General features: G+C 36.1%; 1 protein-coding gene across 3 annotated transcripts in view; it reads left to right on the top strand.

The window, feature by feature from the left end:
• The window catches only part of NEBL (nebulette), a 330,843-nt gene that overhangs the window by 238,323 nt on the left and 75,017 nt on the right, over positions 1-17,503 (top strand). The window contains exons 4-7 of one of the 3 annotated variants that reach the window (XM_057498268.1): positions 1,580-1,690; positions 7,190-7,300; positions 16,251-16,352; positions 17,316-17,417. The exons of the other annotated variants lie outside the window; for them this stretch is intronic. Coding sequence (XP_057354251.1) covers positions 1,580-1,690; positions 7,190-7,300; positions 16,251-16,352; positions 17,316-17,417 — 426 coding nt within the window. The remainder of the gene's footprint in view (positions 1-1,579; positions 1,691-7,189; positions 7,301-16,250; positions 16,353-17,315; positions 17,418-17,503) is intronic. 3 annotated transcript variants of the gene reach the window in all.

Below are 17,503 nucleotides of genomic sequence, written 5' to 3'. Positions count from 1 at the left end.
AATGTTTTCAGGAGTAACTACTGAATGTTGGTAATATCTATCTACATAATTATCTAATTCTATGCACAATGTCAATTAACTCATGCAATGATATATTTCCCTTTCTGTGGTCGACACACTTTATTATATATATCCATACTTTGATTCCAACCCTCTCTTATTTATGTAAGATTACTCTTGAAAGTGGATATTGTTATTCAGTAAGTAGAAAGTACTGGCAAAATAATTTTAGAAGTTCCATTATTTTATTTCCTAACAGACATATTAGATGTAAATTATTGAACATCAATTTGAAAATAAGTAAAATTTACTAGCTGATTCCATAACATGTGGTATCTTTCATAAGTCATTTTAAATGGATTCAAACTATTTTTGAGTAGGACCAGTTCCACAGAAACACCTGTTATGAAACCACAGAGCAAGAAAGGTACGGCAATGATTTCCCAGCTGGGAAATAACTTAGTCTCTTTCTGAGAGCATTTAGAACCCCTCTGCAGCATTTTAAAGCACAATGTCCGGTAGACAGTGATTTCTCCAACGAGGCATTTCTGCAGTCTGTGAATAGATCACTTAGAAGAGAGAAACTTGAGAGAATGAATACCATAGTATTGTGAATGACTGACCTCTAGTGTTGTGTAAGTTATCTTGGGAAAACATAAACATTAGTCTTAGGATTATTTCTGCTAACATCAAAATATTTTGAGGAAAATTGGAAAATTTTCTTTTATTCAGTACCCAAGTCCAGAGTTGTGGAAACATAAGGCTTATAGGGGCTATATGCTCAAAAAAACCAATGCTCAACTGTAGCTCCGAATGGGAGTAATATCAGGGACTTGGAAACATACGGCTGTATCTGTTTGTGTTATCTGTTACTTCTCCTGTGGAGAGGAATTCTTGGTGTTCTTAATTATTAATTGATTCTCTTCCCTGAAGGAGTTAACTTTAGAGAAAAAAAGAAATGGAAGTGGGCAGCCTGTTGTGTTACTTGAACCCAGTCTTTCCAAGAGGAAATGGTGACTGAGTGTTTCTGTTTATGGGTAATGATTGGGAACTCTTAGACACAGTGCAGATTGGAGGTAGGAAGGTGCAGGAACAGCAAAAAAGCACCCTTCCCCCACTTGTTGGTAGAAGGAGTTTAAGATTTGAATAAAAAAGCACCGTCCTTTACATTCAGGTTTTAGGCAGTGGCATATTCTAATGGCTTGTATTTTCCAGACAACCAAATGTCTCACTGTTCTCAGATTTTCTTCACTGGTTAAACTGGTTAAACTATATGACACTGTGAATACACACGAATAGACCTACTTTAAGAAATGTGCATTGGTTTAAATGGAAAAATGGTCGTTATTTCCTTGTGTCTTCTCTCTTAAAGCTTTCTCCATGATAAATTGACTTTATCTCTTAAAATATGTTCTTCAGGTCCGGTATCTAAGGTTACAGTAATGGTCTTCAGATTTTTTAATTAATTCTATTTCTGAAGAAAGTTTCTTTATATTCTCTTTCAGTATTCACACACACACAAAAAGAAAATACCCTCATGCTTATTTATTTTTTTCCTTTTCTTTCTTATTTCCATTAGGCAAAATACAAAGGCACCATTAAGGCGGACCTCTCCAATTCTCTTTATAAACAGATGCCAGCCACAATTGACAGCGTCTTTGCGAGAGAAGTTACACAGCTTCAGAGTGAGGTGTGCTTTCCTAAATTGTTATATAATTATGTGTATAAAAATGTAACTTAATAGAAATCATTTAAAGAATGTTGTTTATCTTGGGTATTGTATACTGAATGAAAGTTGGAAGCAACTGATTCATGTGCTCTCAGGAGTGTCTGGTGGAATCTCAAAATGAAAGGGATATGTAAGCTCATGTTAGTCACTTGGTGTTTTTCCTAGTTCCATTCACAACTGTTAATAGAACAAATTTTAATCTTATTTAGGCAGTTTACTTAGATTAAAATCTTACAGCAAATAGTAAAGTTGTCTCTGATTTCACATGTGCAAAGTGGAGAACCTTCCAGTAGCTTATTAAAAGTCACATGAAGAGTTAATGGTCAAATTCAGGAGTCTGTGCTCCCTCACTTAGAAAGTGGCTCCTGAATTTCCTTTTCTGTGGATTATGTTTGTCATTTAGAGCATCTCAGGCCACCAAAAAGGGCCTCTATCAAAAGGAAGTGGTCATTTTTGTGATTGCAAGTCACAGATGAATTTAAGAACTGTCATTATATAAACTCATTTTGAATCTAGAAGACTAATTTTTCCTTTATTGCTCATCAAGACAGAAGGGATCCTTAATGCATTTATTTTGTTGTATTTCTTAAAACAGGCTTTCAAAATAGAGTATTTCACCTCTCTGTCAGTCATATTATTTTGTTTTCTTCACAGCACTGATTTTATTTTTTTAATGTTTTTGTTTGTCATTTTGCTCCATAAGTGGCATGTCTGTCTTGCTCCCTGCTCTATGCCTGTGCTAAGAACAATCTTTGACACACAGGGGGTATTCAGTAAATATCTGTAAAATGGATTTTTACTGGATTTGTTGATATAAGGAATTCAAAAGGAAATATTTCCTTTTACATAGTTTATATTCTTTCTGCTAAATCTCAGGTTAATAATAAGTAAACATGTAGAAATGCTTACTATGTGTCAGGTGTTGTTTTATGCATGTCACATATATTTATATCATTTAATCAGCACAATCACTCCATGAGCTATCCCCATTCTGGAGATGTGGAAACCAGAGCACAGAGAGGCTAAATAACTTGCTCAAGGTCACACAGCTAAAAGTTGGCAAAGTCAGCACAGGCACATGGATAGTCTGGCTTCAAAGTCTGGGTTCTTAACCACACACTGTACTACCTCTTTCATACCATTTCTACCTCTCTTTTTTTAAGTAACAAGTTTACTTCTTTCTCTAGAATCTTTTTACTTTTAAGTAGAGTAATTTTTAAAGAGTCTGAAAATAGATTACTCTTGAAAAAAAACTGAGCATGGTTATTCTTTGCAGAACATCTTTAAGTACTTTATTTTTACAAATTTAAATGTCCACTGTGTTCCCAAACTGGTAGTAAGCTAATCTCAGCTGTGCAACAGGAGGCTAAAAATAAATGATATCAGGGTTCTGCATGGCTGACCATGACTAATAACCCCCCTCACTACGCCTTTTTCATTGCCACATCTGGTCATCTAGCCAGTTGCTGATAATATGGACTAAATAAAGCAAGTAATTACAACACAACACTTAATGTATGACAAACAACAATTATGCAATAAAAAAAGAAAAGAAGCAATCTCTTATTTTTATACTTAGTCAGGGAGGTAACATTTGCAGACATTTACATCCTCATTGCTTTGGAAGGGCACTTTTCTCACCTGTTTATGGTATATGAGTTGAATACAAATATGTGCAACACTGAACTTAAAATGAAAATAACTCACAGGGATCTACCCTTTGTTTTTACAGAATGGGTTGTCACTCACATTGTTAACATGTGTTATCTTAGAGCAGAGTGTGCACTTTGGGAAAGATACATATGTGCTCTCAAGCTACACTGCTTCCCAGTGTTATAACTAGCTACTGTCTTGTTAGTAAGGAAAAGCTTGGATTCTGAATAAGGTATCTAGTCTGAAGATTTACATAGTTGTAATAACATTTCTTTAGATTTATATAAATCAATTTTATTATTGTAAAATTGCAGTTCTCAGAGCTTATCATAATAAGACAGGCAAGAAAGGAGAACTATTTGGTGGTGTCTGTGATAATTAAGCAACTAACCTTTTACTACATCCCAATAGTATCATATTTGTGGCAACCTGTTTAGAGTATTAGACAAATTCTAAAATTTAATGGTGTTCCAGGTTCTAATGAAAAATCTTCTAAATGTTTGACTTTGGAACAAAGTATTATCTTAAAATCAATTTACAGACTTAGGTGTTTATATTCAAACTGGAGTGGTAAAGTGAAGCTTGCTAGGTAATACTCTTTACAGAAAATGACTGCTAGGAAACATTGCCTTTTTAAAAAAGAGAGATGTGGAGATGTTAAGAGGCCTTTTTTTTTTTTTTAGATATCCTCCATTAAAAGTTTTATAAACAAAGATCACAAAGAAAGCTTCTGGAAATGGATGGAATGTGCCCTGAAGTAGTGAGAGCTTCTCTCACCCAGACTGTTCTGAGGCAGAGGCTAAACTGTCCCTTGTCACAGAAGTAATACAGGCTACTCAGTCAGGCATCTGAACTCAGGAGATTTATAAGAACCTATGTCTTTGTCTATAGTGGCCACAGGTTCCTGCATTAGAAGTGTCTATGCTGTGGGATTAGAAGCACACTTACCTATATAGTGATATCAATATTGTAGATTAGAAATGTATATGTATCTTATATATATGAGATATAAAAATACTATTCAAACAAATATATAAGATAAATGTATATATTACTTAAACATATTTATATATCAAGTATATAAGACTACTGCCGGTGTCTTTCACTAAGTTAGATGTCCAGTACCATAGCAATCTTAATTCTCAAGGTTTGAAGAAAACAGTAATGATCCAGGGAAATTCCACGTAATAATGCCAAATCCTAAGAAATCAAATTGATCAGAAAATTTATTAGCTTGACTTAATTTTCCATTAGCTATTTTCAGGATGAAAATTAATATGATAAATTAAAGTTCAGCTGCCTCCAATTTGATGTAATCTTAATTCTAAAGTGGTGCTTAGTAGCAGCTATAAATGAAATGACTATTTTAATGCTGCAAGTAGAAAATTACATAGCCTTTTTAAAGAAGAGTGTTTTTTAAAATTGTGCATGGTGACTCACCATTTCTATGATAACTCACAAAATGATCAGCTGCATTGGTTACATTTATAAAGTCAGACTAAGCTAGAAAATAAACCAGGCATCCAGCAGAAAGGAAATAGGCATATGTTCTTTCTGATTAAGAAGAAGGAACAAATCTCATGAAAGTTTGTTCTTGGCTTAATAGACTGGGCTACTCATTAAACTCCTCCTCCCTCCTCCCAAGTTATAATATAGTATGTAATGGAACTGACATAATGGCCTTTGTCAACCTAAGTGGAAGTTCTTAATGGTTTTCCTGTTTAACATAACTAATTGGTGAAAATGTAAAGACATGTTCATGAGGATTAGGTATCCTGATGGTTTAAATAAGTGGACAGACTCTAATGAGATGAATATCCCTGGAATGATGTGAGGTACTGCATGTGAGTCCGGATGGTCAACTAGATACACAGAATTGGATGTGCTACATGGCTGGGCAGTACTGAACAAGATGTAAAGGCATGAGTTGACAGAAATCTCAACATTGCATCAAAAGGAAGGCATGATCTAAGGATACATTAATAGCATGTAGCATGAGAGATGATAGAGTGGGTTAAACCAAACAGTTCCAGTTAGGAGAGGTCAGACCATATCTGCAACATTGTGGGCATTTTAAGAAAGAGATGGATTAACTGGAATTAGCACTGAGGAGAGCATTTAGGCATACAGGGGTTCATTCAGTATCTTAATACAGAAGGTTTGGAGTAATGGATGTCATGGACAGCTGTGTTCTCCTGGCTGAAGTTCATTCCAGTGAACTAGACTCTTTCCGTATGCTGAAAGAGATACAGCTATGGGGAGATAGATTTGGGTTTCATTGAAGGAGGAGCTTTGTATCAGAGCTTCCAAAATTTAGAGACTGTGATGCCCCCATGTGACTTTTGTTTCAGTAGAAGTTTTTAAGAAAAACTTGATGTGGGAGCCAGAGAGGAGATTGGAACCTTGATAGCTATAAGAGATGGCTTTCTTTTTCATGGCAAGATTTAAGGATTTTATGTTTAAACATGAGTTTTGTAATTACCACCTTAATCCTTTAGGCAAGTATATTATCTGTTACATGGGTGGTTAATTCTCTTTATTAAAACCTATGAGGAGTTTAAGTTCATGAGAATGTTTAATAAACTCATTTATTCATTCACTATACATTTATTGCATTTCTACTCTATGCTTTTCACTGTGATAGGCACAGGATATTAAAAGATGTGTAAGATATAGGTATAGCTCTCAAAGAGCTCATATTGGTAAAAACATTTTCCTTAAGTTTAACTGCATTCTTGTTCATTAAAAATTAGATCTTGTTTTGTTCTTGGAGAATACTGTTCCAGTTTTTCTTTTTAAGTTGCCTTTATTCTCCTGTGCTAAGTAATTCTAACTCCATTTAATATATTTTAAAACTTTAAATATATATTTAAAATTAACTTAAAATAATCCATTCATGTATTCCTGTTGTATTTTCATTAATTCAGTTGTACATTTATTATTTATTCATTCATGGAGCAAGTATTTATTGATACTTTGTGCCACGCACACTATAGAATATTCTGGGTTCTGAATATTCAGTGAACTAGACAGTTATGTTCTAGTAAGGGAAGATAGAGGATAAGTAATTCAACAAAAATTAAAGTACTTAAAAAGTATGCAGGAAATCAATAGGATAATGAATTAGACAAAGTAAGGGGATACTTTGCTGTCTTCTGGATCTTCTGTTGTTATTTGGTTACTTTCACTTTTGAAGTCATCATTCTCATGCCTTCTCTCCATCCTAGAAGGGAATGGATTTTATGAGATGGTAATATTTGGTGTTGGTATTATGCTCATTTCCCTAATAGAGGACAGGGCTTGGCATATCTGAGAATTTTGCCTGCATGTTATATTTCCTCCAAAGGTTAGAGTGTTTAATGAGGTTTATATGATATTTAAGCTGTGCCTAAATAAAGTTGTAATGATTAGTTTAAAAATGAACAATTCACTTTAAATATCTGGTCATTTCCCCCACTTTTCAGTTGCTTTCCTGAGATTAAATCTTAAACATTTATAACCGTGGTAGATCTTTGATGCGCAAGTTTATTCAAGACCATAGCTGAGATTTGTTAGGTGAATACAGTTGAAGATTTCACATATGGCCAAGGGCTTTTGAAACAAATGATAGGGAGTTAGAATTAGGAATCTAAACTGAAGCATAACATTTAAGCATTGTGTATATTATCTTGTTATTGAGGCTTAGGCAAATTTGATCATCAGTGGTGGTATTCGAATGTATAAAATCCTAGCAAAACACTGAAATTGAACAGGTAGGAATTTAATACACCTTTAAATGAAACTAATAAACATTTGTGTTTTTTAAAGGTTGCCTACAAGCAGAAACACAATGGTGCCAAAGGATTCTCAGATTATGCCCATATGAAGGAGCCACCTGAGATCAAACATGCCATGGAAGTTAATAAACACCAGAGCAATGTAAGGAAGCTATTCCTCTTGATTTTCTGGAAAATTGTAGTCAATCCTCCTCAAGGCTAATGAATATGTTGTTGAAATTTAAATATTGCAACTCTCCTGTTCAAAAAGGACTTTAAAATTTCTTTTTTTTATCTCTCAGGGTTCAGTCAGAAGTACATCTGAATTACTCCATCAAAAGTCATTAAAACCTTGTAGATGCCCTTAAAATGTCAGGTGCTGGCAGACATGGGAAATTCTGCTTCAAATAAGACATGTCTGGGTCCTTTGGAGCCGTTGGGTTATTAGCATTTCCATAGAGCTTCCTTGACTGAATGGTGAACCTCCCATAGTTTCCAGTCTAGAACTGCAGAGTAACTGGGAGAGAGTGTGGAAAATCAGTGGCTCAGGAAAGAATCATTCACAAATGCTAGTGAGATTGTACTCCACTACTGTTTTCTTTTGGAATGCTTGTGGGGAGTGAACTGTCAGACTTAAGACCCATGGGGAATATGAAAGCGATAGATGCCTGATGGCTGGCTGAAGCCAAGTAGGGAAATGTGCCTGTAGAAAACACGTTTCTTTGGTTTTAAGGTTAGCAGTTACCTCAAAACTTCCATGTGTTTGCTCATTACCACTGCTATCCTGGTGACCTAGAAGCATAATTTCTGCCTGAAATTTCAATGGAAGCTTATTGTCTCCCCATCATGAATTCTCAACCATCTACAAGGAGTTTGAGAATATTTGTTAGGTTCTTCAGAGGTTAGAATCAGTTAAGATAAAGATCCTGCCTTAGTTGGGTCAAGGAACTCTCTTTCTTTGGAAAGTACCTGAAACATCTTTGTCATCTCACACAGGCTCTGTCCCACCATTAGTTCTCTAACTGAGTGGTGCTTGGCTGACTCTGCCCCTGAGCCCCGACTGCGGAGTCTCTGCAGGATGAGAGCAGTTACCTGATGTTAAGTTGCAATAGGACCATTGCTTAAGTAAAAACTGAGTGAGGTTTTGCATTCCAATCGAAATGTATAAACATATGCCAGTACCAAATCACTTTTCTAAGATGGTTTAAGATTGAGATGAGATGAAGGTACACGTCTAATTTCCAGCAAGGCCATTTGAAGGGGCCGCTTTCTAAGAATGGTTTGCTTATAGAAGACTATCATCACCGTCATCCTCATCCCCACCACTCAGTAAGCGCTGCAGTGCACCCGGAACTGTGCCAACACTTTGAACACTTCTCACAGGACCCTGTCCTGATTCCCACTTTGTGGATGAAGAAAATGGGACTAATGAATACTCCCAAGCACACTCTTTGTTCTGCTCTGCTGCCTTCCTCTTAAAGGTCACTGGTTATTGGTCCGGTTTTTAAATGAAATTTTTAAATTGTGCAGCAGAATAGGTTATTATCAGAATTCAGATCAACAGATTCATCACACTGGAGGGAAGAAGAAGGTGGAACTGGTGGTCTGGGCAGGGGGCTGACGCTACACAGACCCTCACGAGGCCCTTTCTAACTCTGTAATTCAATGAAATTCAAATACGGAAGTTCCCTATCGTAGAACTGGGGTTATTATTTTAAAGCTGCCTTTTCTTTTAAAAGGTCTTTGATTGAGGGACTGAGGGAATAGAGTATAAAGCCCTTTTCTCCCTCCATTCAATACTGTGTACTTACGGGAGAAGAATGTATTTACTTACACTCCTCTGCCTACTTGGCTCAACCTTTACATGCAAAGTTTGTACATATAATAGGATTTAGAAAGTGTTTAAGACTATTTACTCAGATTTAAAGTGAGAATGATATTTGTATTCTACCTGTGAAGTAGCTGATATTCCCCTAGAGTCAAGACATGTAGAATAATACATTTGTTGTCCCTATGATATGAAATTTAAATGTAGGCTTTGAACACCACAGGAAACCAAGTACATCTCGCAGTTCAGCAGATGAGGCTACAGCATCTCTGTGAAAGACACAACCCTGTTTCTCATAAGACCACAGTCCAGTAAAACTCATTTGCAGAGAATTTATGAATAGAATTACCCTTTTATAATGTGGAATGTGACTTGACACTATGACTATAAATAATTTAATTTAAAATAAAATGTGTCACACGTGCATATGACTTACTAGAAGCAGTGCAAGTCAGCATCTTTGCTTATCTTTTCATGGTCCCACCAAAATCAAGTCTGCTTTCCAGGATCTTTTAGGGAACCAAGAACCTGGGACAATTACAGTTCAAACCTTCTCATTTCTACCTTCTTTCTGCTCCAGCCTTTTCTTAGAACATTCATCAGAGGGAATGGGCCAGAGGGAATGATTTTTTCTTTCAGAACCATTCTCCCTTAAGTCTTTAGGGATGTGAGTGAGCACAGGAGGAGTGGCTGCCTTATGACGGGCCAGCTGCCTTTTCCCCTCTGAATAACTATGAGTTCCAAGGGGAAGAGTATTCTAGTGGCAGTGCTTTCTTCTGTCACCCCTAGATTCCAAGATTCCATGATCACAAAACAAGGGAAAAAAATCATTTTGCAGAATGTCCTCCACTGTGGCATATATTAGAAAAGGAAATCAGAGTCAGACCAGGTTAAAATGTTTGCTTTGACACATGTTGCCTGGATGACTTTGGACAAGTTACTTAACATCTCCAAATCTCTGTTTCTCATCTATAAAACTGGGGCAATGATGTCTACTTCACTGGGCTCTCACAAGTATTAAAGGAGATGAATATGTAAAGGACACTGCAGAAAACAACCACCATGAAATATTAGCCCTATTTGGTCCTCCTCCAATTGTAAAGGGTGATTTGAGAATTTAGGGTGATTTCATAGCTAATTCGAAATAATTAAAAGAGGTTGAATTTAGAAAAGAGCCAAATCAATATGAAATTTATATTAAAAGCATTTAGGTCAGAAGGGCATATTCAAAAGGTTCTTGATACTTTATATCCTGCTACTTATCCTGAAGCTACTATAATAAAAAATGATTAGAAACAGTCAATATAAGTCCTTTTGTATCTTAAGGTATGTACCCCTGCCAAATTTTTCTAATGTAATTAGAGAAGCAGGGATATTCTATCCTGTTACTTTCCCTTAAAGATGGGCTTGACATGAAAACCCTAATAACACTATTACTTCTCATCAATCTTAACAGAGACATGAAATTCAAGAGTTCTGAAGTAAATCAAACAGATTTTAAACTGTCATTTTAAGTTTTATAAGTAATGTGGTCTGTATAGTCTTGTGATGAAATTGGAGTGGTAAACTTCTAAAACACCATATTGGTAATCAATTCAACGTATATTAGAAAGAAGTCTTCAGCAGGGGAGACACAAGACTTAATGTTCTTTTCAAGAATGATACATATACTTTCTTAATGTTAATAAAAACTTATAAATAGATAAAATGTCTATTCATCAGAAAGTGAAAAAGCTTAAAGGTAAATCAGTAAAATGATATTGGAAAAACATTATGGCTCTACATGGTCTCATGATGTGACTTACAATAACAGCACTTTAGGATTTAGTATTAAAATAGATGTATTAGTATTTTGTTCATCTCTATGGCAGAATAGAAATACCTACTCTACCTTCTTCTCAAGACTGTGGTGGTGATAAAATCAAACGAGAGGTGCTTTTATAATGAGTGCCAATAATAATATCTTTAAGCTGTTCTAGACCCAGCTCTGTATTTCACTCCAGCTTTTAGAAGATTGAAAACTTTTCTGCGTTCTGACGAATATCAGATCCTGCATTTACTTACATTTAAAGGATTGCCATTCTCTTGTAAAAATAAGTTCTAATTTAATAACTTAGTTTTTTACATACAGCATGCCCAGACAGAAATAAACCTAAGATAGAATTTCCAGTCCATGTGTCTATGAGATGATAGGACTGTTCTACTGTGAGAGTTCATGATGAGGATAAACATATTTCTTGAGAATGACTGAACTGCTGTTTCTAGATTAAAACTGAATCTAGTTACAATACTCATTTCTGTTCCATAACCAGAAATATATCCTCTCTAGTTTCTTTTCACCAAGAGTCATGTTAACCTTCAGCAGAGTAGCAGAGGGAATGGATTGTCTCAGGCCAGTTGGATTTTATTTCTTTATGTCTGTGCCCTGGCACTGCCTTAACCCCTCAGGTGTCTCTCCGTGGCTTCTGTCCTGGCTGGGCATTCCTCAGCTCCCAAGCTTCACACCTCCAAATGCTTGACTCACTATAAGGATGGTCTGGTGGAGGTTTTGCTTTTCTCTAGTTTATTAACTCACTTATTGAGGAGCCTCAAGTCACTGTCATTTAAATATGAAAAGTTTGCTGCAAAGTTGCTGAGAATCCTTCATCTGCCCGAGTCTGGTGTACATGGGTAATAAAGGTGACCGTTTCACTTCTATTTTCAAAATCTAATCTGAGTCTCTTGTTGGCTCAGTCTAAGCCGACTAACACCAGGCAGGGGCTTCTAGATTACTAGGTCCAGCCTGGGATGGAATGTTGGTGGGACCTAGTTCAGTACAGAAAATTCAGCACGAAAAAGGGTGGAATGATAATATAATGAATTAATGCATGTAAAGTGTTTAGAACAATGCCTGGCACATTGGACATGCTGCATGAATGTAAAAAACAGAAATAGAAGGATTTTAAGGGGAGAATAAGTGGAGATTAAAGGACAGTAAAATGAGATGAAAATACAAGCAGAAAGGAAATGAACATGGTAAGAGCAGGAAGAATTTCTTCAGAATCAAAGGCAGATTTTGATGGAATTGAGATCTTTATTGGAGGCAATAAAGAACAGATTTGACACTGCAGAAAACCACATGAAATGGAGGCTGTGTTAGTCAGGAGTTTCTAGATTAGGTAACAGAACTGTATCTCAAGTTAGCTCAAGTAAAAAATGAGAATTGGTTGGTTTACATAGTTGGAAATGGAAGCTACCTCCAGACATAACTGGACCCAGAGCCCACTGTGTCACCCAGATCATCCTCTCTCCCAGACTCTTGGCTGTGTTTGCTTCTGTGACTTCACTCGCAGACACACTCTGTCTAGGTGGTCTCAAGACGTTAGCTGGTACTTGTAAAATTAAATCACACTCACTGCTGCTGATCCCAGAGGAAAGTATGGCAGCTTTTTCTACCCCAGCCTCAGATCCATCAGTGACTCAGGCCTTGCCTGGGTTATGTGTCTGCCCTCTTACTAATCATGGTTTCCAAAAGGATAGAGTGTCTGATTGGACAGCCTGTCACGTGGCCTCTCCTGTCACTGGAGGGAGGTGGCTGCATTTGAGAGCACCGCCAAATCAGTTGGAGTGGGGGAGGGGCAGTTTCCAAATAGGGAATGGTAGGCAGATTAAAATAAAATGTAACACATGTCCACTGCAAAGAAATAATTTAGGAAAATGACCCAGATATGTGGAAAAGGGCAAGGAGATAAATTTAGTTTAAAAAATAAAAAAAAGGAGGAATAGATGAAGCATGGGAAATAATAATTCTGGGTGTTCTTGGAGATGGCATCTCAGTCGTTCTTTGCAGATAAGATTATAGACTGTTGTATACTACTAAAAAGATAAAGTAGTTTATCTTGGGTACAAGAAAGTATATAAAAATGATAAACATATGCTCATTATTTTATTGCTCTGTGCAGAATCTATAGAAGAATATGATGCAATATCACTGAAAGATAAAATAAGGGATATAAAGAAATGGAGAGCTACACCTTCTCCTGGAAACAGACTGAAATTTTGTTGAGATATCCTGTCCCTAAATCACTTTGAAGGTTTAGTGCAATGCCCACTGAAATTTCATTTGTTTCCTTTGTGGAACATACTAGAATGATTCTAATGTTCATTAATGAGAATAGTTAAAAATTAAGAAAAAAATTGAAATAGAAGAGTAGTAAAGGGTATAAATCTTTATAGTTATACATTTAAGAAATGTGTAAGGCCATGAACATTAAGACCTTAATGTGGTACCTGGTACATAATAAGTGGCCTAAAATAGACACTATTATTACTGTTACTAGTATTTCTTCTTTTCTTCCTCCTCTTTTTCATTCCTCCCTCCTTCCTCCTCTTTCTTTTTCACTCTCTCCCCTATGCTCTGAGGACACAGGGGAGAACAAAACCTCATTCAATCATGAGGTAAAATCAATCATTGATCCTTGAGCCTGTTGAAGTCTATACATTATCATTTCTTAAACCTGATATTATTTTTAAAAGAACAAAGTATAAATATTTTTTAACTCTTCAAGATGGAAAGGAAAATAACAAGGTACACTGATCTTACCTGGAATAGCAATTCATGGTGATCAACAGGGGATTCATTAAAAGGCTGATTCTTGAGCCCCATTTACTGACATCCTGTTGTGGAAGTTGGAATGGTTGTCAGGACTCTCTTTCTCTCTTCTTACTCCAAGCAATATTATAAAATCATGAAGACTGCCTGTGAGTGGAGGCCTGTCTGTTGTTCCCATACAGTTAGCATTTGGAGTTTGAATTATCAAAAACACCCATACAGTGTCTCTGACTCTCCACTGACAAACCTCTCTTTGGCTGTGTAATATTTTTCTTCTTCCCTGGTCCCGATGGACTGCATCACGTAGTCATTTGAGCAATGCCAGACCAAAGTAACAGGTGGGGGAGGATGAGAAGTGTGCCCAGGCAGCCACGTTGCTGTACCACTTATGTTGGGACAGCCTTGCACAGAGTGAAAGCCAGGAGCATGCTGCTCTCAGTGTCCTTCAGCACAGCCCTGTTCCCACAGAATATCCCCCAGCAGTGAGATTATGGGAGATCTGACTAGTGACTAGGCGCCGGTGCTTTTCTCCCATGTGGCTCTGTGGTGTCTGCTGGTTTGAATTTGCAGCTCATGTCAATCTTAATATTTGTTTTGAGTCACATATGCCGGCCCCTAATTTGCAATTTACATGGATGATGGGGCCCATTCAGAGTCCTGCTCCCGTTGCCTTTGTGCTCTTCACCTCTCTTCACGCAGTATTAGGCTGAACAGCATATAATTAGGTAACCCACGTCAAGCTTAGATTTCTGAAAGGTTACAGCCCTTTTCAAAAAGTGAAGGTTTCCATTTTTACCCTCATTCTTTTCTAAACAAAAAGATATTTCCCCCCTATGGTTTTCATATGAATGTCGTAACTTAGAAACAGTTAGTCTGTAGGTGGGTAATAATTTTGGATTGTTTTTACCTGAGAGTTGGTTTCTATTTACACGATGTGTTTAACTCAGTGCAGGCTGAGGTTGATTGGCCATCATTTGTGGATGAGTGTGTTGCTTTTCGAAGCCAATGAAATTGGCTTATTATAAATCTCTAGATTTAAATCTCTAGAGATATAAAATCTACCCAACAGAACAACTCTGTTTTCATCTTATTTCTGTTTCTTTTGCTACCTGTATGCACAAAACCAACCTGAAATTACTTGTTAAGGGAAAGCCTATGAAAATAGAAATACTGGAGAAAACATGTTCTTGCTGAAATGATGTTAATCCTATTTAAGCTGTGTTCATGTATGAGAGAGATTCATGATTATAAACATAGTTTAAAGACTAATCTTGGTGGGGAGGCCACTGCGAGATCTTAAAAGAGTAAATAGATATGTATATAAATGTTTCATTGAAATAAAATAACATAATGCATTGGGAGCCTATTGAAATATTAATACATTACCATTTCTTACACCTGATACTATTTACGAAAGAAGTTAGAAAGTACAAAGATTTTCAACTCTGCAAGATGGGAAAAAATACAAGGTATCACTGAAAAAGTCAGATTCTTGAACCCCATTTGCCAAAAATTCAATAGAGGGTCAAGGATGGTCCTCAGGAATCTAAATTTTTAGTAAGGACCCCAGATGATGCTGTTGCAGAAAGTTGGCAGGGAACATTAGAGATGTTTGTTTTGTACAAATATAATTAATTGTGCATTTTTGTATCACTATGTAGTTGCACATTTCTGTGTTTTACTTTTCTATGCCTTGAGAAATGAAGATGAGTTAAAAAAATGACCACTACTTCACCTTTATAACTTTAATAGACTCTAATATAATGGACAAGTCTACCAGCCCCAGGTGACATGGCCAAATAGAATTATGTCTGGCAAATAGATAAATATTTCTTCTGCTCCTAACTGAGCTTAAGGAACAGAGAAGTGGACAGACAGGTGTGATGTTGGCCATCAGACATGATGCCAGTTCACTTCTTGTCTCTTCTCCCATTTATCAGTAAAGTTGATCTAAATGACCACTAGCATACAAAGTATGTCTGGCAAAATTTATGCATATTTTTCTCTTTAAGTTTCTCTTTTCCACACCTTGGTTTGATTATATCTAATGAGCATTCAGGGGGAAGAATGTCCCTTAATGTGCTTACTTTTGGAGGATAATGCTGCAATGATATTTACTAGATTAAAAAAACCTCTTAGTACCAGAGACATGGGCATTTTAAGAGTCTGTACAGAAAAGAAAGAGAAGGGTGTGGTTGGGAGGTTGACAGCTGGTGGGTTACAGAGCTTCACACACCCTTAGCCAGGAAATTATTTTCTATATTCATGTGCTGGGGCTTCTGTATCCACTGGGGGTTAAGACTGTGTGATGGGCAAGTTAAAGCCCTTGATGAGGATATTCTGTATGTGACTAGGCACATACATACCTATACACAATGACATGCTTATGAGGGTGGTATACGTAAAATCCTATAAGGTTGGTTTTATGCTGAACCAGGAAGAGTTGAACTCACATTCAACTCTTGAACATAAATTCAGTTAATCTTTAATAATGTTAGTGAGGCATGGGTAGAGTAAAGAGAATATATCTATCCAAATGAATGTTGTGCATAAAACATTCAGAGAGAGAATTTATGGTCAGTGGGCTCTCTAAGATGATTATGGTGAGGATAAATGATGTTATGGATATTAAGGCCAGTAGCTATATGAAGTTGTTAATTTCTCTTTTTCAATGAAAACTGTGTCTTTGATCAGATTTCTTATAGGAAAGATATGCAGGACACCCATATGTACAGTGCGGAGCTCAGCAGACCAGACATCAAGATGGCAACACAGATCTCCAAAGTCATAAGCAATGTAATCTCTTTTTCTTCTCTTGAGCAGAAATGATTTCTTACTTTTAAGGAGGATAAAGTCCAAAACTTTATAGTTGGATAGTTCATTTAATTAGTGAAATTAATCAATCTGAATTAAAGATATCTCAATTTTTAAAATCTGAATTATTTGACTATGTAAATTATTCAGATATATGCAGAAGCTGCCCTAACTCAGTTTGACTGTGGCTAGCATTATCATTCTTTTAGAGAAAAGAAGTACTGTTGGGGAATAAGATAACATTCAAATGTCTCAGCCTGGAAGTCAAGTTTATCAGTTATCTTGTCCCCTATAATCCTCACTTTTCCCTGTCCCAAAGAACTTCACTTGACTGTTCCCAGCTTGTTGCTGTTAATTGTGTAGATTCCTTTCTGCCATTTTACCCTTGAACATTTTCCACAAATTATGGCTACTAGTTATCTTCTCTACTATATCCTTCTCATTTAATATCTTCTTATTTTAACATAACTTACACCCTGGTTAAAAATGATGACTTCCGTTGAACCAAATATTTGAATAACATAGGCTATACTCACCTTAAAAATCAATAGCTATTGACTACATTCAACTGTATGTTAACCAAACAGGGTTCGATCAGTTCCCAAAGCCATAAAAGCTATCTCCATGCAGGATGCAGGGTCTTAATTATCCAGCACTTTCTCCTAATTTCTTATTTAGTGTGTAGACATGAACCCAATGATGATAGTGACTAGATACATAAACTCAAACTTAGTAATTATTTTACTTCAAAAAAGTTGCGTTTATTTAAATAACCACACTATAAAATCAGTTTCTATTTTAGCAGTCAATATTTTAATATTTGGTGAATTGTAAGGAATATTTTTTATGGGCTGAAGGTCTATTATATTTTGTTTTGGGTAATATCAAGGTAATTCTTCATTGAAGAGTAGAAATATTTAACATTTTCTTATTTATTTGTTTTAGACAGAGTACAAGAAAGGGCAAGGAGTAATGAATAAAGAGCCTGCTGTAATTGGAAGACCAGATTTTGAACATGCTGTGGAAGCTTCTAAACTTTCTAGTCAAGTAAGACTCTAGTGATGATTTTACAATGACTTTATTCAGAGATTTTGTTACTAGCAGCATAGGAAAATATTTCATTTTAGATAATA

The sequence above is a fragment of the Manis pentadactyla genome, chromosome 3 (genome assembly GCF_030020395.1).
Source record: "Manis pentadactyla isolate mManPen7 chromosome 3, mManPen7.hap1, whole genome shotgun sequence".
Lineage (NCBI taxonomy): Eukaryota > Metazoa > Chordata > Mammalia > Pholidota > Manidae > Manis > Manis pentadactyla.
This window is presented reverse-complemented; position numbering and strand designations above follow the sequence as displayed.